At 42.1% G+C, this 22,961-nt stretch overlaps 1 protein-coding gene across 1 annotated transcript in view; it reads right to left on the reverse strand.

The window, feature by feature from the left end:
* LOC124273951 (potassium voltage-gated channel subfamily H member 8-like) overlaps positions 1-22,961 on the reverse strand; it is a 248,216-nt gene that overhangs the window by 23,893 nt on the left and 201,362 nt on the right. Inside the window, exons 4-6 of the mRNA XM_046709298.1 lie at positions 8,288-8,472; positions 5,786-6,014; positions 3,248-3,405 (exon numbers count right to left, since the gene is read on the reverse strand). Coding sequence (XP_046565254.1) covers positions 3,248-3,405; positions 5,786-6,014; positions 8,288-8,472 — 572 coding nt within the window. The remainder of the gene's footprint in view (positions 1-3,247; positions 3,406-5,785; positions 6,015-8,287; positions 8,473-22,961) is intronic.

Here is a 22,961-nt window from a genome sequence, read left to right on the forward strand (position 1 = left end):
CAACATGTGAAAGTAATGTACTACATGAAGTATGTTCATGGTATGTAACTTTGGCATGTAGATTCTAACCAAAGCTCCACAAGGTGTGACACGTCAACATAAAATAGCTCAGTGACACACATTTTCCTGGATATGTAGAGAACAGTTTAAAATGAAACGTAAGACGGACACTGAACAAAAGTTAATGATATTCAAATGTTTTCTGTATGCTGGTAACTAAATATTAAGATTAACATCTGATATAACCAAATATGAAACTTGAGAAACATACAAGTTTAGCTGTTTCAGCCTGCCAATGCTAGGGGAGGTGTTTAATGACCCAAATAGGCATTTTGAGAAAATTAAGAGGTATGGTCAAGGTCAGAAGGTCAGATACCCCATGGAACACATATTTGATTCCACTACAAACTAAAAATGTACACCATTTTATTGATTTTGTAAAAAAAATGGTCATGGGCTTTAAGTATGGTCAAAGTGCAATAGTCAAATCAAGTTCAGATCAAGGGTATTTCTGACTCTTCCAGCCCTGGAATGTACTTGAAGACAAACACAAGGTATTTGGGACCTATATCTCCATTGAAATCTACATGAAGACAAACATGAGGATTTTGGGACCAATTCTGCAGTGTAATCTTGCAGAACTATCCAGACACTTTCCAGAATCCCCATCTTGGTTCAGAATCCCTCCCACGCCTGAGACGGAGAGATGACAAGAATTCCTCCATATCCTGTGCAGCATTACCCAGGACATGTTTACTCAACTGCTAGTGTTTTCTTGGCAAATATTTACATCAGAATACAAACAGCAGATTATTTTTATTTAACTGCACTCCAGACATAACCAAGCTGAAATCCTCTGAATATTATAGGCTTTTAAAGGGAGTGTAGTCAGAGACCTGGAGACCATCTTTGATGTACATCAGTAACTCGGAGACAAGATTGTGACCACTTTGAGGAACACATTTATCCAGCCTCATGTAAGAATGTCGAGTTTTGATTGGTTCATGTGACTCTGATAAAATACCATGTACACCCGTACGATCCGCGATCAGGGAGTACAAAAGTCATATATACTGCCACGCCTCGGTGACCACGCGAAGTGAGAAAGCGTGCCTCGCCAAACCTTTAGTAACGTGCGCTGCATTGAGGTCAATCGTTCAGCTGTTGTCAACATGGCATCAACGACTCAACCGGCAATATTTTCAAATTGCAACATTCAAAATGTTAACATTGTGTATAAAAAATGAAGGGTTTTAAAAAACTGAACACTCCCTTCGATTGAACTTTGACTCGTGACCGTGACCCGTAATCTCACATAAATAAAAACAAGTCGATTCGATGTGTATTGTTTTCTTTTGATTTAGTAAAAAACATTTGGCTAGATAAATGCGTTATCACATCGTGTCTCGGGAAATACGGGATTTTATCAGTCCCTTGTAAGGTTGTATTTGCCGATCCGGAGGAGGCGATATAGTGTCAGGACAGTGTCAGGACAGCAAGTCCATAATACCATCTTCGTTTATCCAATGTAATATATTTATATTCTATTTTGAAGAATACCCTGGAGCTAACACAGCTTTGTTTTGAATCAAGGAAGGTGAAAACAGAATACATTAAACTGTCCTTCCTGTCTGTAACTGGCCATGTTACCATTGTCTGCTGGTGTAGCAGGCTTCGGACTCAGTTAATTGTAGCAATTGTTTGCTTGCAGGGAACTGGTGATGTCATTTCCACTAAAGGTTTTGCTGGTGGTTGGCTGCTGGGTTTTATCATAATAGATATGAAATAGAGTACACTGGAAAACAGAGAGGCCCTATTACAAAAGCTAGTGTTTGAAACAAATCCTCCTAAAATGACTAATCAGCATTCGTAAATGTGATAGACTTGACTGCACATCAATTGCTATCTGATACATCACACTGGGAAATTATCCTTTATGATACTTAGAGTATTTAACTGCTTCTTATTTGATATGATGTTCATATGGAACTTAGTTCTGTCACAGATTGTATTACAAGCATCCCAAGCAGCAGGTGTTGCAGTTCTATAGACCGTAGCGTTCTGCAGTTCAAAGGGTCTGAGCTCCAGCATCAGACCAACCAACATGGAAGGTATTAGGCATTTAGATAACTGACATGTACACAATCAGTCTGAGGCTGTCGCAAGGAACAACTAATCTCCTTACACAGTTCATCTCTGCATCCTTCCTCCATACACACTGCCGCTTCTGATGCCCATAATTATAAAACATGACCCAACACAGATCTAACATTTCTCTCTATGGAACATACCAGACATAGAGACCAGGGAGTCTTTCTACAAAATGATCTTAGAGCTAAGGTGTTGGTCATTCTGATCCATAACATAGACATTTTTATAGTCACAGCGCTAAGGTCGCAGTCTCTAGGTCATTTATCAAAGAAGAAACTTTGTTCATGACAGTGTATTTGTGTAGGATTAGAAATTTTATGCTCTTCCCAACTGATGGTGGTACCTTTACCAACATGTTGGCCAACTGTATTCAGAATCCTTGCTGGCAGCTTGCAATATTTAAAATATCTTGTATCAGTGACTGACTCCTTGTGGACCTGACTGACCAATTGAAGGTTTCTTGTACCTTCCCATGGTCCTCCTTGGCCCCTACCTTACTGACAGGAGTGTGACTGAACCATTGAAGGTTTCTATATACCTTTCCCAGGGTCCTCCTTGGCCCCTACCTTACTGACAGGAGTGTGACTGACCAATTGAAGGTTTCTCTATACCTTCCCAAGGTCCTCCTTGGCCCCTACCTAACTGACAGGACTGTGACTGACCCATTGGAGGTTTCTCTATACCTTCCCATGGCCCTCCTTGGCCCCTACCTAACTGACAGGACTGTGACTGAACCATTGAAGGTTTCTCTTTACCTTCCCATGGTCTTCCTTGGCCCCTACCTTACTGACAGGAGTGTGACTGCCCCATTGAAGGTTTCTCTATACCTTCCCATGGTCCTCCTTGGACCCTACCGTACTGACAGGTGTGTGACTGACAATGCTATAGCAGAAGCTGTATGTGCTAGTACCAGAAGCAGGAAAACATGACAAACACATTGAGACAGACATCTCGGGAAAGACAGGAGGATTTAGTGTGTTGATTTGTACAGCATACAGGGAATTAAAGGGAAAGATGGCAGAGAGGACGACTTACTGTGTTGATCTGTACAGCATACAGGAGGTCAAAGGGAAAGGTGGCATAGAGGAGGACTTACTGTGTTGATCTGTACAGCATACAGGAGGTCAAAGGGAATGGCTGCCAGCAGATCCAGGAGAAACCAGCCCTTGATGTAGTTCATGGCAATCATGCGAGATTCATATACAACCTGTCCGCTCTTGTTCACGTACGATGTGCGGAAGTTTAATACTATGTCTGAAAATATACAGCAAGAGATATCTTTTACTTGTATATCAATTAAGTGATAAATCACTCCATGAACATTAAGTGATAAATCTTGTTCCCACATGTCGTATTTTGAAAATCTGTGATGAACTCAAGACATCAATGCTGTGTAGTCATTACAACATTTGCTTCTATATGATTGAGTGTTGAATAAACTGCATCTTCCTACTGGTTGAAAGCAACATTCATCAAAGTACTCTTAGGCTCTGAGTCCTAATCTTGACAATAACAGCAGTTACACAAGCATGAGCATATTGAGCAACATTCACTCTCATCCTAATCTTATATAATGATACTCATATTGAGCAACATTCACCTCATCTCTTATATATGATACTCACGACACCTTGCAAAAGGTCCTGCAGACCTTATCTAAACCAATACAAAATTCATGCAACACTCACCCCTCTACACCTTGCATGAGGTCATGAGGACCTTGTCTAACCCAGATCACCAATCATCCAACATTCACCCCTCTACACCTTGCATGAGGTCTTGAGGACCTAATCTAACCCAGATCACCAATCATGAAACACTACATTGTGTAATCATGAAACACTCATGTCACTACACCTTGCATGAGGTCTTGAGGACCCTAATCTAACCCAGATCACCAATCATCCAACACTCACCCCTCTACACCTTGCATGAGGTCCTGGGGACCTAATCTAACCAGATCAGATCACCAATCATGAAACACCTTGCATGGGGTCTTGTGTAATCAGATCACCAATCACACTCACCCCTCTACACCTTGCATGAGGTCATGAGGACCTTGTCTAACCCAGATCACCAATCATCCAACATTCACCCCTCTACACCTTGCATGAGGTCTTGAGGACCTAATCTAACCCAGATCACCAATCATGAAACACTCATTGTGTAATCATGAAACACTCATGTCACTACACCTTGCATGAGGTCTTGAGGACCTAATCTAACCCAGATCACCAATCATCCAACAGTCACCCCTCTACACCTTGCATGAGGTCCTGGGGACCTAATCTAACCCAGATCACCAATCATGAAACACTCATTGTGTAATCATGAAACACTCATGTCACTACACCTTGCATGAGGTCTTGAGGACCTAATCTAACCCAGATCACCAATCATCCAACACTCACCCCTCTACACCTTGCATGAGGTCTTGAGGACCTAATCTAACCCAGATCACCAATCATGAAACACTCATTGTGTAATAATCATGAAACACTCATGTCTCTACACCTTGCATGAGGTCTTGAGGACCTAATCTAACCCAGATCACCAATCATCCAACAGTCACCCCTCTACACCTTGCATGAGGTCCTGGGGACCTAATCTAACCCAGATCACCAATCATGAAACACTCATTGTGTAACCCAATCATGAAACACTCATGTCACTACACCTTGCATGAGGTCTTGAGGACCTAATCTAACCCAGATCACCAATCATCCAACAGTCACCCCTCTACACCTTGCATGAGGTCCTGGGGACCTAATCTAACCCAGATCACCAATCATGAAACACTCATTGTGTAATCATGAAACACTCATGTCACTACACCTTGCATGAGGTCTTGAGGACCTAATCTAACCCAGATCACCAATCATCCAACAGTCACCCCTCTACACCTTGCATGAGGTCTTGGGGACCTAATCTAACCCAGATCACCAATCATGAAACACTCATTGTGTAATCATGAAACACTCATGTCACTACACCTTTCATGAGGTCTTGAGGACCTAATCTAACCCAGATCACCAATCATCCAACACTCACCCCTCTACACCTTGCATGAGGTCTTGAGGACCTAATCTAACCCAGATCACCAATCATCCAACACTCACCCCTCTACACCTTGCATGAGGTCTTGGGGACCTAATCTAACCCAGATCACCAATCATGAAACACTCATTGTGTAATCATGAAACACTCATGTCACTACACCTTGCATGAGGTCTTGAGGACCTAATCTAACCCAGATCACCAATCATCCGACACTCACCCCTCTACACCTTGCATGAGGTCTTGGGGACCTAATCTCTAATCCCAGATCACCAATCATGAAACACATTCAGGTCTTGTGGACCTAATCATGATCAACATCATCCGACCTCACTACACCTTGCATGAGGTCTTGAGGACCTAATCTAACCCAGATCACCAATCATCCGACACTCACCCCTCTACACATTGCATGAGGTCTTGTGGACCTAATCTAACCCAGATCACCAATCATCCAACATTCACCCCTCTACACCTTGCATGAGGTCTTGAGGACCTAAGCTAACCCAGATGAGTTAACCCACTGTTGCAGCCCCTAGGCAGCAGGTAATACAATGACACTTCATGAAGAACTTACCTATGATGAAGAGAATTTCTACGACAACATCGGAGTACATGGAATGTCTTGCTCGCCTCTTTCCCTGAAAGGTGGCGTTGAATGGCACCATGATGGCGATGTAGAATGTGCACAGCAGAATCAACCAATCCCAGCCGATTTTGAATATCCCATAATGCACTATGATATAGCGGGACTTTTTGGCTTCCTGTACTTTGTATTCAGGCATTTTGCCTGATATGGAATGTAGCTGCAATATCACACATTCCAACTTTTAGTGTCAACATTTACAACATTTGGGTCATCACAATTCAACAGATGACATGCTACAACATAAATATTATACTCAAACACATAATAAAGGCAACATTTTCTATTTCTGTATAACTATTTCTGAGAGAATATAGTGATTCCATGGCATTTAATTGGTTACACCAGCAATAACTTTTGGGTTACTGACTCCATAAATTCAAACCGAAAATAAATTAATAGACTATTGTTTCTTGATCTGCTGATAACAGAATGGGTGGAGCTATTTTTGTATTAACTACTGTGACCATCACTGATTCCAGACTGGAATCTACAGTTTTGTGTGTGTTCATGATGATTTTGTTTGTCTGTTGTTTAATGCCGCACTCAGCAATATTCCAGCAATATGGCTCCGGTCTGTAAATAATCAAATCTGGACCAGACAATCCAGTGATCAACGTCATGTGAATCGATCTATGCAGTTGGGATACGATGACCAAGTCATCGAGTCTGACCACCTGATCCCGTTAGTCGCCTCTTATGACAAACATGGGTTACTGAAGACCTGGATCTTCACGGGGGAGACAAGCATGGGTTGCTGAAGATTGTAACCCGGATCTTCATGTTCATGATGAAGTATGCACCCTGTGAAGTCAGTATTGTTGACACATCTATTGATAGGAATTGACTCAGTATGTGTTTGCTGCGATGGAGTTATTAATGTAAATACCTGTGTGCACACATTGTGTAAGTACATTTGCCTGACCAGTGGGGCCAAGTACCAAGAATATTTTCAGAATTTGTCTGAGAACTACACTTTACAATTCCAAGATTCTTGTGGTCTAATGTATGTTTTGTACACACGTAATTCATCAAACCAAAGATTTAATATCCCGGTCTAATGTATGTTTTGTACCCACGTAATTCATGAATGGAAAGATTTAATATCCTGGTCTAATGTATGTTTTGAACACATGTAATTCATCAAACCAAAGATTTAATATCCTGGTCTAATGTATGTTTTGTACACACGTAATTCATCAATCCAAAGATTTAATATCCCGGTCTAATGTATGTTTTGATCACATGTAATTCATCAATCCAAAGATTTATTATCCTGCTCATATACAGACATGAGCATTAATTGAGCACTACTTAAACATGGAGAATGAGGACAATTTTTAACAATATACAACTTTTTTATTCTGTATAGGTGACGTTTCAACTTAGATTCTAATGTCGATGTCATGCAAGTGGTTGACAACAACATTAGAATCTATGTCGAAACATCACCTTAGTCTGTTATAAACTTTAGTAGTGACAGTCGTCATGCTGAGACTGGACTTCGACCTAGGAGAGCCAAACACATGCAGATTTCTTCAATGAAGGAAACAGGAAATGTGAAGCTTTCAGCACCTCATCCTTTGTGATGTTAGCGCCAAGACTGCCAGAAGTCTGTGTTACAGTACAGTAGTTATAGCTGTGGCAGCGCTAAGGCTCAGGTATTAGTATATGCATCGTGAGAGAGCAGCAGAAGGTAAGGCTCACATTGCCCCACACGAAGGTCACACACAGAGGTCACACACAGAGGTCACACACCAGCCCAATAACCACACATGCTCATACTTCAAACTGTCAATGAAAAAAATCCTACTTTGAAAAAATGTCTACAGTGAGTAATCTGATCTATAAAGACTAAATATGAAATAATATATTTCAGCCATATAGGAAAAGTATATGAAAATTCTATTGCTAGTTAATAATTGAAATCAGATGCTTTTATAAACTTATAAAAACCAGAACTATTTGATTTTGCATAGCATGTGAATCCTACTTTGAAATGAATGTTATGTGAAGCATGCTGTCACTAAATTAACCAAACAGTTGTGTCGGTACTACACTGGTCAACGCTTAGCTGTGTTGGATACAACGCAACATTTGCAGCAGGTATACCACTTTACCTGTAGAAAATGTTCATGTCTTAAATAGGATCAGGTATTAGTAACAAGAGTTTTAAGACTAAAAGAACGATCTCCCAAACAAATATACATTGATACCAATGGTTGCATAAAGGAATATAACACAGAATTTAGAACATTTGAATGATTGCCGAAATCTACTCATTGTACTTTTTACTTCAAGTCCTCTCAATTCCAAATTAATAAAAGTCTAATCTAAGTATTTGATGTTGACCAGTCTAGAAGTTACTTACTTGTGCAGGCAGGCTAAGCTCTAGAAAGAATTGCAATATTTAAGCTTGAAATAGAAATGTACCATTTTCGTGGTGCCCACCCTATTAAGCTGCTGCAGTTTAGTCTTGGCCTTGTTCTGTTTCTCGAACTGTCCGGAGAGGTGATACAGCACCGCTCGGCTATGGCGCCGTTGGTAATGATAGTTTTCCGGCATTTCGTCCAGAAACTGATTCTCCTCCGCTCTCTCCACCTTCTCCCCAGCATTGTCTGAAAAACACAAAAACAAAATAAATTCAAATCTAATTCAACGTCAATGATAAAATTTCTCTCGGAATTAGCAAAGCACAGACCTGCAGCCAAAATCTATAGAACTGTCTGACAAAAATTGATTTAGTTCTGATTACCTGATTTGAATTTAGAAGCATCAAATACCTTACGCTGTTTTGCTTTCACCCCATGCTGTCCGTTATTGGGACTGGTCTCGACAATACCCCGACCTCATGAGCTCTAGCCCTCCAATAACAGGGAACAGATCCCCAGACAAGGTCAGGTATCTCATTCTACGGCCTGGCCCTACCTCCATTAGTCACTGTACATGTTGTACTAACCTAGGAGTTAACTGCACGGAGTATTGGATATGCATGGCAACATTACTCCAGACTCGTTCAGGGCATTATTACAGGTCTAAGGAGGATATCTTGACACTCATAAAAGTTAATTTTCTCATAACAATTTAGCTCCAGCATTACAGTCCACATCTGAAGTGCATCTCCTTCTAGAACTTTAAGTTCATTTAAAGTTTTCAAACTTTTTAGTGTAATTCTTATTTTCATTCTAGCTTAAAATATACCAAAGGTCTGAGTACTTCAGAAAAGAAATTTTATAAAATATAGTTGTAATGTTTGGCAGTTACTTAATATATTTTTGCAATTTCACTGGTAATTTTTTAATTTGAATTCAGATCGATGAATCATTCCATCAAATGTCCGACATCAGCTCCATGATCCCCAAGTCCCATAATTCCAGGGACAAGTTGCATTACATTTCACAACAAGGAACTTGATGTAACTGAGTTGGTTTTATGTCCTTTTTAGCAATATTCCAACAATATCATAGCAGAATAGGCCCCACTGAGTGTAATCAGGGAATGCTGTAACCACTAGACTCTCTCACTACCCCTTGATTGGCCTAAAAGCTTCAGAGACAATTTCAAAACCAGAAATGGTAAACAGACATTTGTATACATTTAGTGCCAACAAAATCTCTTTGGTAACCACTTTGTGTTCTTATCTGTCAAAATGATGGACAGACTTACGTTTTTAACATAAAATAGCATAGTTTCCTTGTCTAAACGTGATCCGAAGGCCCGGGTTCGATTCCCCACATGGGCACAATGTGTGAAGCCCATTTCTGGTGTCCCCCGCCGTGATATTGCTGGAACATTGCAAAAAGCGGCGTAAAACCGAACTCACTCAGTCACTAACAGACAAATTCTGCCTTCTCTTAAAGTTAATTCTTAGGGCATTGATGTCCCGTGACAATAATTGTTTCACTATTATTCCAGATTGCTAGGAAACGTCCAGAAATCAATGTTGACTGATATATTGGTGATGGAGTTCCAGCTCCATACAAACACAACACTGTGATATAAGCCTCAGTTGTCTTCATTACGAGGTACATTCTTCATCCAAGTATAAGTGTCAATAATTCAGAAGTAGTGCCAGCAGTGTCCAGCAATACACCCTAACTAAGCACTATTGTATATCTGTTTACAGCCTATCAACTCTGTGGTATAAATAATGTATCGCAGCTTGATTACTATGTTATCAACAGAACATGACAGGCAGAAACAGACAAACTACTTTAAACCAGGAATCTGGTTTGTCTTTGTTTTGGCCTTACTTCAACAAAGATACTGGAAAAGACTTTAAATATTGATTGTACATTGTTCTTTTAACAACCATTATAATAAAGATACCATTAAAATATGTACTTTAAATGATCTTCTATAAGACATACCTCATGACAAACTAAAGCTATTGTTGTTTTTTCCATAGTCAATATAAATCATGCACAAGTTCAGTCAGCTAACATAATCATGCATGTATCTATGACAACTGAATTCAACTTGTAACATAAATCTGCAAGCAAATGTGATGTCCAAACTAAAGAGATCTTCAGTTCACATGAATAGTTACCTTGTCAAAGCAAGAACAGAGGTTATTTCAGTCTGGATAACTTAAAGACTTTATGTCTCAACGATGCCGAGGGCCACAGACACAACAGGCACACTCATGCTACAACTGCACCAAGCATTATCAAATATGTTTTAGTACAAAATAGGAAATCATATAAATGTATAAAAAGATTCATGAATTAAAAACCTGGGAAACATTTAACAAAGGTTGGTATTACTAGCTGCAGCCCTGACAACTAACAGCTAACCATCACAGGTTTCATCTATGCGTATCTCACATCCCCACTTCAACACAGGTTGTTGACAGCTATAGAAATATTTGCTTGTTTGTTTATTTGTTGTTAAACTCAGCAATATTCCAGCTATATGGCGGGAGTCTGTAAACCATCGAGTCTGGACCAGACAATCCAGTGATCAACATCATGAACATTGATCTATGCAGTTGGGATACAGTGTGTCAACTAAGTCAGCGAGTCTGACCATGTGATCCATTACTTGCCTCTTACGACAAGCATGGGTTGCTGAAGACCAATTCTAACCCGGATCTTCACGGGGAGACAAGCATGGGTTGCTGAAGACCAATTCTAACCCGGATCTTCACGGGGGAGACAAGCATGGGTTACTGAAGACCAATAATAACCCGGATCTTCATGGGGAGACAAGCAAGGGTTGCTGAAGACCAATTCTAACCCGGATTGACATGGGTGCTATTGAACTAAGTGAGTGAGTGAGTTGGGTTAAACACAACATGAAACAAGTCACCAGTTATATTACACAATGTCAGGTTAATGTTTTAAAGAAGTTTCTCAGACATTTATCACTTTGGTGAAACCCTTGAGTATGGTACTAGCGGACCTAGCAACACAACTGAGGGATTCAAACAAAGGTAAACAGGTTTCACATGGGCCAAAGGTAGGCAACTCTGCACAGCAAATTTCAGTGCCATGGATAACTGAGTTATGTTTATCAGAATGAAGTTCAGCTCAGATGCTAGCTTTGATCTGATGCTTTGAATTAAATCCAAGCATGCAAAACATAAAGTAAAACAAAGATAAAAAGATTAGACCAAAACATGCCATACACAGACAAGGAGAATATACGATGTCATACAAAACATACACAGAGGAGAATAGGTCAGATATAGACTAGAGGTTAACATGATAGCTCAACTACAGGAGAACACAGTGTCATACATGGTCATCAGGAAAATGTGTCATCCACAGACTAGGGATGTCATACACAGATTACTGGAGTTCTTGAAAAGCAATTAGATTGCTGGAGAATACAATGAAAATATGTTATACACATTACTACAGAAGTACATGAAAATTTGTTTTACACATTACTACAGAAGAATACAATATCATGCATAGGGTAGAGATGTCATACGCAATATGGCATTATGCACAGAATAGAGGAGAATGATGTTATACACAGGTAGGAGAGTGAGTGAGTGAGTATGGTTTTATGCCACTTTTATCAATATTCCAGCAACATCACGGCGGGGACACCAGAAATGGGCTTCACAGACAGGAGGAGAATATGATGTTATACACAGACTAGAGGAGACTGGTGTTCTACACAGACTAGAGGAGAATATGATGTTATACACATATTAGAGGAGAATATGATGCTATACACAGACAGGAGGAGAATATGATACTATACACAGACAGGGGTGAATATGATACTATACACAGACAGGGGTGAATATGATGTTATACACAGACAGGGGTGAATATGATACTATACACAGACAGGGGTGAATATGATGCTATACACAGACAGGGGTGAATATGATGCTATACACAGACAGGGGAGAATATGATGCTATACACAGACAGGGGAGAATATGATACTATACACAGACAGGGGAGAATATGATGCTATACACAGACAGGAGGAGAATATGATACTATACACAGACTAGAGGAGAATATGATGCTATACACAGACAGGAGGAGAATATGATGCTATACACAGACAGGGGAGAATATGATGTATACACAGACTAGAGGAGAATATGATGCTATACACAGACAGGAGGAGAATATGATGCTATACACAGACAGGAGGAGAATATGATGCTATACAGACTAGAGGAGAATATGATGCTATACATAGACAGGAGGAGAATATGATACTATACACAGACATGAAGAGAATATGATGCTATACACAGACAGGAGGAGAATATGATGCTATACAGACTAGAGGAGAATATGATGCTATACATAGACAGGAGGAGAATATGATACTATACACAGACAGGAAGAGAATATGATGCTATACAGACTAGAGGAGAATATGATGCTATACATAGACAGGAGGAGAATATGATACTATACACAGACAGGAAGAGAATATGATGTTATACATGGACTAGAGGAAAATGTGATTTTATAAACTGACTAAGGATGAATATGATGTTAGACATAGACTAGAGGATGACGTCTACACTGAGGCAAGGTAAGGTTTATCATAGCTTGCAGGCATCTTCTTGAGACAAACAGCTACAGACAGATATAAAGAGACAACATTTACCTGGCATCGACGGCTTGACTGTGAGACAGTCAGAAATAGCACTGGGTTAGATCTCAACTTACAGATGACTATCTTAGAGAACTATACTGATGGAAAGAAATGAGGGAAGACATAGAAATTGAGTAGAAGTGAAGATCTTCAAGTTGTTCCACAAAGACTACAGATGATGCTTTGTTTCTTGGAGAGTCACCCATTGTATCTGACATGTATACCATACAGAACACAGCAGGTAGTTACCTATTTATAACTGTTGCATTATTTCTTTCCATCAGTATATACTACTCAAAAGACGTAAATGAACACCAGATTCTTACAAACTTTCTACAGTGAATCTGTCATGGCATGACAGATTTAATCAACTACAGTAATATAAAAGAAATGGGTATTCCTTAACTTCCTTTGAGCAGTATACATATACATATTCGTGTCAATAATAGCATCAGAAAGATATGTTAAATTACTATTAATAATCACAATGTGAAAAACACAAACTATTCTTCTATTACATGGTGTCATTTCAATATCCTACAATGATACTGACTAAATGTGCTGTGGAAGATCTCAGGTAAAACTACCTTCTGTAACTAGGGATTAATGTTCATGTGGTTCTTCCATTTTGAAATGTTGCTATGAATGAATGATCTTGCCTGCCTATCTCACTACCACTTTGAACTTAATATGTCCATGTTTGTCCTATCTGAGGAACCCTACGAGCTTCATAAACCCACATTTGTCCTATCTCGGGAAGCCTTTCAGCTTCATATACCCTTGACCTTAAGATCTCATTAACCCTTGAGCTTCATATACTGATATCCTTCCTATCTCAGGAACCCTTTGAGCTTCATATACCGATATCCTTCCTATCTCAGGAACCCTTTGAGCTTCATATACTGATGTCCTTCCTATCTCAGGAATCCTTTGAGCTTCATATACCCATGTCCTTCCTATATCAGGAACCCTTTGAGTTTCATATACCGATATCCTTCCTATCTCAGGAACCCTTTGAGCTTCATATACCGATATCCTTCCTATCTCAGGAACCCTTTGAGCTTCATATACCGATATCCTTCCTATCTCAGGAACCCTTTGAGCTTCATATACTGATGTCCTTCCTATCTCAGGAAACCTTTGAGCTTCATATACCAATATCCTTCCTATCTCAAGAACCCTTTGAGCTTCATATATAGATCTCCTTCCTATCTCAGGAACCCTTTGAGCTTCATATACCGATATCCTTCCTATCTCAAGAACCCGTTGAGCTTCATATAGATCTCCTTCCTATCCCAGGAACCCTTTGAGCTTCATATACCGATATCCTTCCTATCTCAAGAACCCTTTGAGCTTCATATATAGATCTCCTTCCTATATCAGGAACCCTTTGAGCTTCATATACCGATATCCTTCCTATCTCAGGAACCCTTTGAGCTTCATATACTGATGTCCTTCCTATCTCAGGAAACCTTTGAGCTTCATATACCAATATCCTTCCTATCTCAGGAACCCTTTGAGCTTCATATACTGATGTCCTTCCTATCTCAGGAACCCTTTGAGCTTCATATACCGATATCCTTCCTATCTCAGGAACCCTTTGAGCTTCATAATTAGATCTCCTTCCTATCTCAGGAACCCTTTGAGCTTCATATATAGATCTCCTTCCTATCTCAGGAACCCTTTGAGCTTCATATACCCATGTCTTTCCTATCTCAGGAACCCTTTGAGCTTCATATATAGATCTCCTTCCTATCTCAGGAAGCCTTTGAGCTTCATATACCCATGTCCTTCTTATCTCAGGAACCCTTTGAGCTTCATATACTGATATCCTTCCTATCTCAGGAACCCTTTGAGCTTCATATATAGATCTCCTTCCTATCTCAGGAAGCCATTGAGCTTCATATATCCATATATACCCTTTTGCTGAAACAAGTATGGAGAAATAACAATGTTGTTCATCTTTGTCAAAAATATGTTCTAATTTATGATGATACAAATGTTCTTATTGGTAGGATGAAATGAATGGGTGCATAGATTGTAAGACAATTATCCATATCCTACACAGGATTGGGACATAACTGCTATAACCAGGCATGTTCCAGGTGGGAGGTTAGGCTTGGTGAGACAGAGCATTCTAATCAATGAACATATACGAGGAAATTAAACTGAAGTCCAACCTTTGTCCTATCCTTACTATAACTCAAGTAAACACTTCTTATCAAGTACCAGTTGTTGAACGATTTCATTCAAGGCGTGAAATTTGCATGCCAATGGCTATACTAAAATGTTCCCTGGATAAGCAATCAAATGAAATGACCGTTGCCATTCTCCCTGATGCACGTTTGGGGAAATAATGGAAAATAAAACAATATGAAAAGTGTAAAGCTCCTTTTGGGAACATAATTCATTTAACTTGGTAGAGAAATATAGTTTAGATTCTTGCCATGACTTAAATGGATCTTGATGTTTTCATTGTGTACACCCATTATCACTGGGATAAAACTACGTACTTCAAACCTAAATTGATTTCAAATTACAATTTTTTTAGTGTTCTTGAATCCTTTGCAAAGCAAGTATGCTGTCAGCTGAGCTGTGCAGATTAAAGGCTGATCAATGTTGGATAATGTATTTCCTCCTTCTCACAGTCTCTGATGAATGTTGAAGTAGCATGCTCCATCTCCTGGGCGCTGATCAAGCAATCCATGACACTGTAGTCTCAGGACGTAGTATCCATTGTGTTGGAGGCTCAGGATGCTGTAGTGTTGTGGACATGGAGGCTCAGGATGCTGTAGTGTTGTGGGTATGGAGGCTCAGGATGCTGTAGTGTTGTGGGTATGGAGGCTCAGGATGCTGCAGTGTTGTGGGTATGGAGGCTCAGGATGCTGTAGTGTTGTGGGTATGGAGGCTCAGGATGCTGTAGTGTTGTGGGACATGGAGGCTCAGGATGCTGTAGTGTTGTGGGTATGGAGGCTCAGGATGCTGTAGTGTTGTGGGTATGGAGGCTCAGGATGCTGTAGTGTTGTGGGTATGGAGGCTCAGGATGCTGTAGTGTTGTGGGTATGGAGGCTCAGGATGCTGTAGTGTTGTGGGTATGGAGGCTCAGGATGCTGTAGTGTTGTGGGTATGGAGGCTCAGGATGCTGTAGTGTTGTGGACATGGAGGCTCAGGATGCTGTAGTGTTGTGGGTATGGAGGCTCAGGATGCTGTAGTGTTGTGGGTATGGAGGCTCAGGATGTTGTGTTGTGGACATGGAGGCTCAGGATGCTGTAGTGTTGTGGGTATGGAGGCTCAGGATGCTGTAGTGTTGTGGGTATGGAGGCTCAGGATGCTGTAGTGTTGTGGAGATGGAAGCTCAGGATGCTGTAGTGTTGTGGGTATGGAGGCTCAGGATACTGTAGTGTTGTGGACATGGAGGCTCAGGAAACTAGTGTTGTGGACATGGAGGCTCAGGATGCTGTAGTGTTGTGGGAATGGAGGCTCAGGATGCTGTAGTGTTGTGGGTATGAAGGCTCAGGATGCTGTAGTGTTGTGGGTATGGAGGCTCAGGATGCTGTAGTGTTGTGGGTTAGGGGGCTCAGGATGCTGTAGTGTTGTGGGTATGGAGGCTCAGGATACTGTAGTGTTGTGGGAATGGAGGCTCAGGATGCTGTAGTGTTGTGGACTTGGAGGCTCAGGATGCTGTAGTGTTGTGGAGATGGAGGCTCAGGATGCTGTAGTGTTGTGGAGATGGAGGTTCAGGATGTTGTAATGTTGTGGGTATGGAGGCTCAGAATGCTGTAGTGTTGTGGAGATGGAGGCTCAGGATGCTGTAGTGTTGTGGATATGGAGGCTCAGGATGGTGTAGTGTTGTGGGTATGGAGGCTCAGGATGCTGTAGTGTTGTGGACATGGAGGCTCAGGATGCTGTAGTGTTGTGGGTATGGAGGCTCAGGATGCTGTAGTGTTGTGGACATGGAGGCTCAGGATGCTGTAGTGTTGTGGAGATGGAGGGGATGCAGGATGGAGGCTCAGGATGGTGTAGTGTTGTGGGTATGGAGGCTCAGGATGGATGGACTGTATGCTGTAGTTGTGGGTATGGAGGCTCAGGATGCTGTAGTGTTGTGGACATGGAGGCACAGGATGCTGTAGTGTTGTGGGTATGGAGGCTCAGGATACTGTAGTGTTCTGGATCTGGAGGCTCAGGAAGCTGTAGGGTTGTGGACCAAGAGGCTCAGGACACTTTTCCTGGCATCTCCATAGCGCATTTAAGGCCATCAAATTTATACAGTATTCCTGGCATCTGTGTAGCTTATTTAAGGCCATCATATTTTACAGTATTCCTCGCGATATTTAGAGTGGGTTCACTTATATCATGACAGGCTGGAATAACTCCAGCTACTGACTAAGTTACAAAGTTACACAAAGTGGCATGTGACATAAGGCTCAGCTATCTGGTCCAGCACAATGGCCTATGAGGTATTCCACCGGCCCACTCAAGTCCCTGGCTGTACCTTTCAGTTAAAAAAACTTCTATCATGATACATGGGCAGAACTTCTGCCATTGAATGCTTTACGATGCGTTCTCACAGTGTGCCTTTCAGTAATTACATGTAGCGTGAGACCTGAAGTAACAATAAAGATTTAGAAACTTTTTTTTAAAATAATTTCTTTATTGTTGTTGCATTTGTACATAGTTGCACATGTATATAAATTGTCTAGATAAACAAAAGGTGACAAGATGACTAGAATTTAGTGAATTGGTTCAAATGTCCATACATATTTGCTGTGTATTTCGTGAAGTAATAAAAGCATGCGAGTTCTTCCTGAATCATTTCAAAATTTATTGTTTTTTATATGTTCTATTTTTGAAAATAAATAGTTTGCATACAATTATTAAGAGATTTATTGGTCCAAAATTTGGTAGCAGAGAGCCAAGAAGTATATTTAGAAACTGTTTTTTGTGTAGTTTGATTGGACAAGGCCCTGCGACTTGTAGCAGGAATTAGTATAAGTACTATGTCTTACAACTAGGCTGCATCTAGCTGTATGCAATAGAAATTGCTATGATTAGGTCCTTGTGTTGCATGCTACAAGTTGTTACTAAAATTTGCACCATGAGAACACACCTTTGTGAACACATATGTGATTAATAAATACCCCAAATACCCTTGGTTCTAGAACTTCCATCACCTGGTTAACAACTCAACACCCCAAACACACCGGCCAGGACATTTACAAATATTTACATATATTACCTCATTTGTGAAGCATTCTACATAGTTGTCAAAAACTACAAAGTGACAACTCCTAGAAAACAGTCCCTGAGCCAACACAGCCAGGTGCCTCAGCTCCTTCGCTGATGACAAACAAATTGTAAAACTGTACATAAGGTTGGAGCACCTTGCATTTAGTTGCAATATTGATTCAACAATGTTAGCTCATTCAAGTGTGATGAATTGTTATTGGCCTGAGAGTGATGGAGAGTGACTGGCCCGGACTGTGATGGAGAGTGACTGGCCCGAGAGTGTGATGGAGGGTGACTGTCCCATGAGTGATGGAGGGTGACTGGCCTGAGAGTGATGGAGGGTGACTGGCCTGAGAGTGATGGAGGGTGACTGGCCTGAGAGTGATGGAGAGTGACTGGCCATGGAGTGATGGAGGGTGACTGGCCTGAGAGTGATGGAGAGTGACAGGCCTGAGAGTGATGGAGGGTGACTGTCCCGAGAGTGATGGAGGGTGACTGTCCCGAGAGTGATGGAGAGTGACTGGCCAGAAAGTGATGGAGGGTGACTGTCCTGAGAGTGATGGAGGGTGCCTGTCCCGAGAGTGATGGAGGGTGACTGTCCCGAGAGTGATGGAGAGTGACTGGCCAGAAAGTGATGGAGGGTGACTGTCCTGAGAATGATGGAGGGTGCCTGTCCCGAGAGTGATGGAGAGTGACTGGCCAGAAAGTGATGTAGAGTGACTGTCCCGAGAGTGATGGAGGGTGAGTGTCCCGAGATTCATGGAGGGTGACTGGCCTGAGAGTGATGGAGGGTGCCTGTCCCTGAGAGTGATGGAGGGTGACTGTCCCGAGAGTGATGGAGAGTGACTGGCCAGAAAGTGATGGAGGGTGACTGTCCTGAGAGTGATGGAGAGTGACTGTCCCGAGAGTGATGGAGAGTGACTGGCCAGAAAGTGATGTAGAGTGACTGTCCTGAGAGTGATGGAGGGTGACTGTCCCGAGAGTAATGGAGGGTGACTGTCCCGAGAGTGATGGAGAGTGACTGGCCTGAGAGTGATGGAGAGTGACTGGCCTGAGAGTGATGGAGAGTGACTGGCCAGAGAGTGATGGAGAGTGACTGGCCTGAGAGTGTGATGGAGGGTGACTGTCCCATGAGTGATGGAGGGTGACTGTCCCGAGAGTGATGGAGAGTGACTGGCCAGAAAGTGATGGAGGGTGACTGTCCTGAGAGTGATGGAGGGTGACTGTCCTGAGAGTGATGGAGGGTGACTGTCCCGAGAGTGATGGAGAGTGACTAGCCAGAAAGTGATGGAGGGTGACTGTCCTGAGAATGATGGAGGGTGCCTGTCCCGAGAGTGATGGAGAGTGACTGGCCAGAAAGTGATGTAGAGTGACTGTCCCGAGAGTGATGGAGGGTGAGTGTCCCGAGAGTGATGGAGAGTGACTGGCCAGAAAGTGATGGAGGGTGACTGTCCTGAGAGTGATGGAGAGTGACTGTCCCGAGAGTGATGGAGAGTGACTGGCCAGAAAGTGATGTAGAGTGACTGTCCTGAGAGTGATGGAGGGTGACTGTCCCGAGAGTGATGGAGGGTGACTGTCCCGAGAGTGATGGAGAGTGACTGGCCTGAGAGTGATGGAGAGTGACTGGCCTGAGAGTGATGGAGAGTGACTGGCCTGAGAGTGATGGAGAGTGACTGGCCTGAGAGTGTGATGGAGGGTGACTGTCCCATGAGTGATGGAGGGTGACTGGCCTGAGAGTGTTAGAGAGTGACTGTCCCGAGAGTGATGGAGGGTGACTGTCCCGAGAAGAGTGATGGAGGGTGACTGTCCCTGAGAGTGATGGAGGGTGACTGGCCTGAGAGTGTTAGAGAGTGACTGTCCCGAGAGTGATGGAGGGTGACTGTCCCGAGATTGATGGAGAGTGACTGTCCCGAGAGTGATGGAGAGTGACTGTCCCGAGATTGATGGAGGGTGACTGGCCTGAGAGTGATGGAGAGTGACTGGTCCCGAGAGTGATGGAGGTGACTGGTCCCCTGAGAGTGATGGAGGTGACTGTCCCGAGAGTGATGGAGGGTGACTGTGCCCGAGAGTGATGGAGAGTGACTGTCCCGAGAGTGATGGAGGGTGACTGGCCTGAGAGTGATGGAGGGTGACTGGCCCGAGAGTGATGGAGGGTGACTGGCCCGAGAGTGATGGAGTGACTGGCCTGAGTGATGGAGGGTGACTGGCCGAGAGTGATGGAGGGTGACTGGCCTTGAGAGTGATGGAGGGTGACTGGCCTGAGAGTGATGGAGGGTGACTGTCCTGAGAGTGATGGAGAGTGACTGGCCAGAAAGTGATGTAGAGTGACTGTCCCGAGAGTGATGGAGGGTGAGTGTCCCGAGATTCATGGAGGGTGACTGGCCTGAGAGTGATGGAGGGTGACTGGCCCGAGATTGATGGAGGGTGACTGGCCTGAGAGTGATGGAGGGTGACTGTCCCGAGAGTGATGGGAGAGTGCCTGTGATGGAGAGTGATGATGGGTGACTGGCCCGAGAGTGATGGAGGGTGACTGGCCTGAGAGTGATGGAGGGTGACTGGCCTGAGAGTGATGGAGGGTGACTGGCCCCTGAGAGTGATGGAGAGTGACTGGCCAGAGAGTGATGGAGGGTGACTGTCCCGAGAGTGATGGAGGGTGCCTGTCCCGAGATTGATGGAGGGTGACTGGCCTGAGAGTGATGGAGGGTGCCTGTCCCGAGATTGATGGAGGGTGACTGGCCTGAGAGTGATGGAGGGTGCCTGTCCCGAGAGTGATGGATGGTGAGTAAGCAAATCATGAGTGATCAGTGAGTGAATTGTTAGTGAGTGAATCATGAGCGAAGATATGAGTGAGGGAGTTGAGTGAAGTGTTACATGTGTTACATGTCTGTTCTGTACATGTTTAGCTAGATACACTGCTATGTGGAGGTAGGGAAGAGGTACTGTGCCAGCATTGTACAACACACTGTGCCAGCACTGTACAACACCTGTGCCAGCACTGTACAACACCTGTATTGGACCTGATATGATTCTTAGATTACTTAGTACTCATTATTTTCCTAACAGAAGATCATGATAAGTCTTGTGAGTGAAACATTCCCTGTATCTCAGTGTTTACAGCTTGGACAAGTTGATGCTGCTTACTTGATACCATCTCACTTTGATATCATTGCTGCGTGAAGTAGATGGATGTGCAGCTTGGGTCCCCATGACAGATGCAGAACATGCTTTTACTTTTACATTGAAGTGCTAAACAATGTTGTCGGTATATGGTGTGTAGGTGGCGAATCCCCTGACTGATCAGGAAATGGATTACCCACTGTCCTCTCCACCAGCCGATACAAACATTCAGGTCCTGCTGTACATCCTGGCCTTTGAACAAACCAAGATCTAATTCTACTATAAGTATAATCATTCTTAAGTAAACAAGTCTTTCTACTGTGGTCATATCAAATAGAACGAGGAAACAGTTACTCACACAAACACTCGAAAAGGTCCATCTTGGTGGCCTATTTGTTTTCATGTGTCAGAGGTCACGGTGACATTGCTTGTCTAATCTACACCCACAGAATTTGCATAAGAAAATATTTACCATACTTCCTGTAAAGTGTGCTCTGTGTGAGAACATCATGCACGTACTGGGGACGGAAGATCAGCATGGGTCAGGATGGGTCCACAGTTCCCATATTTCTCACAAGAGCTCACTTAAATTACAATCGGGTGTCAGGACAGATAAACTGTAGTAAGGCCAGACCAATTTGAGTTCTTGTTTTAATGATTTTTGTCCTCAGAAAACCTAAAGGCAGGAGGGAATTTTTATTTTTTAAAATCACCAGTCAAAGTAATATTTCTTTTAAAGTATTTTACTTTTGGCAATTTATGAAGTGTATATAGGGCAAAAAGCAATCTAAAAAATAATTTTCTTTTTTAAGTTTACATGTTTGGCCGATAAAAATATTAGGATAATATTTTTTGAGCAAAAAAAATAATTTTATTTTTTCTCTTATTCTTGAAAATTTTGACTGGCTGATCCGCAAAACAAGAAATATAATTGGTCTGGCCTTATTGGATACAATCGGGGAATCCTCAACTTCTTAAGGACATGTCTATCGACTGTTAGTGGCAACCTTCCCCAAACACAGTTTAAATAAAACGCAAATATTATGGATGAAAATTTCTTCTATATTGTATGTCACAACGTTTCTAGGATATTCCTTGCCCCTTCGTCAGGTGAATTGTTATGAAGGGGCAAGGAAAAGCCCAGAAATGTTGTGACATACAATAAAGAAGAAGTATTCATCCATAATATTTGCGTTTTACTTGAAAACCAACTTCTAAATGCCTCTCAAGAACCTCAAACACAGTTTGCTTTCCAGACCAACTTCCTTAACTGTCACAAAGCTGACAGAGGCTAAAACAACATTCACCCACATGAAAAACAACATTCACCCACATGAAAAACAACATTCGCCCACATGAAAAACAACATTCAACCACATGAAAAACAACATTCGCCCACATGAAAAACAACATTCACCCACATAAAAAACAACCCATATCTGTGATTCAAACATATTCAGCCAAATTTCCAAAATTGTTGTTTGAATGGTTTATCATTCATCTGTTTGAGAAATATTGTTACAACATGGCATTGTGATTTTGTTGTAAAGTATTCAAAACAAGCTAGGGCCACCGACTACTATAGTTGTCATGGCATACAGAATTAGGTGGTCCTTAACTTGTTTTGAGTGGTATATTTGGAACAGCCAATCAAATTTGACTTTGTATCCATGTTATGAAAGAT

This window comes from Haliotis rubra, unplaced genomic scaffold (genome assembly GCF_003918875.1).
Source record: "Haliotis rubra isolate DU_JTF1 unplaced genomic scaffold, ASM391887v1 Scf186, whole genome shotgun sequence".
NCBI lineage: Eukaryota > Metazoa > Mollusca > Gastropoda > Lepetellida > Haliotidae > Haliotis > Haliotis rubra.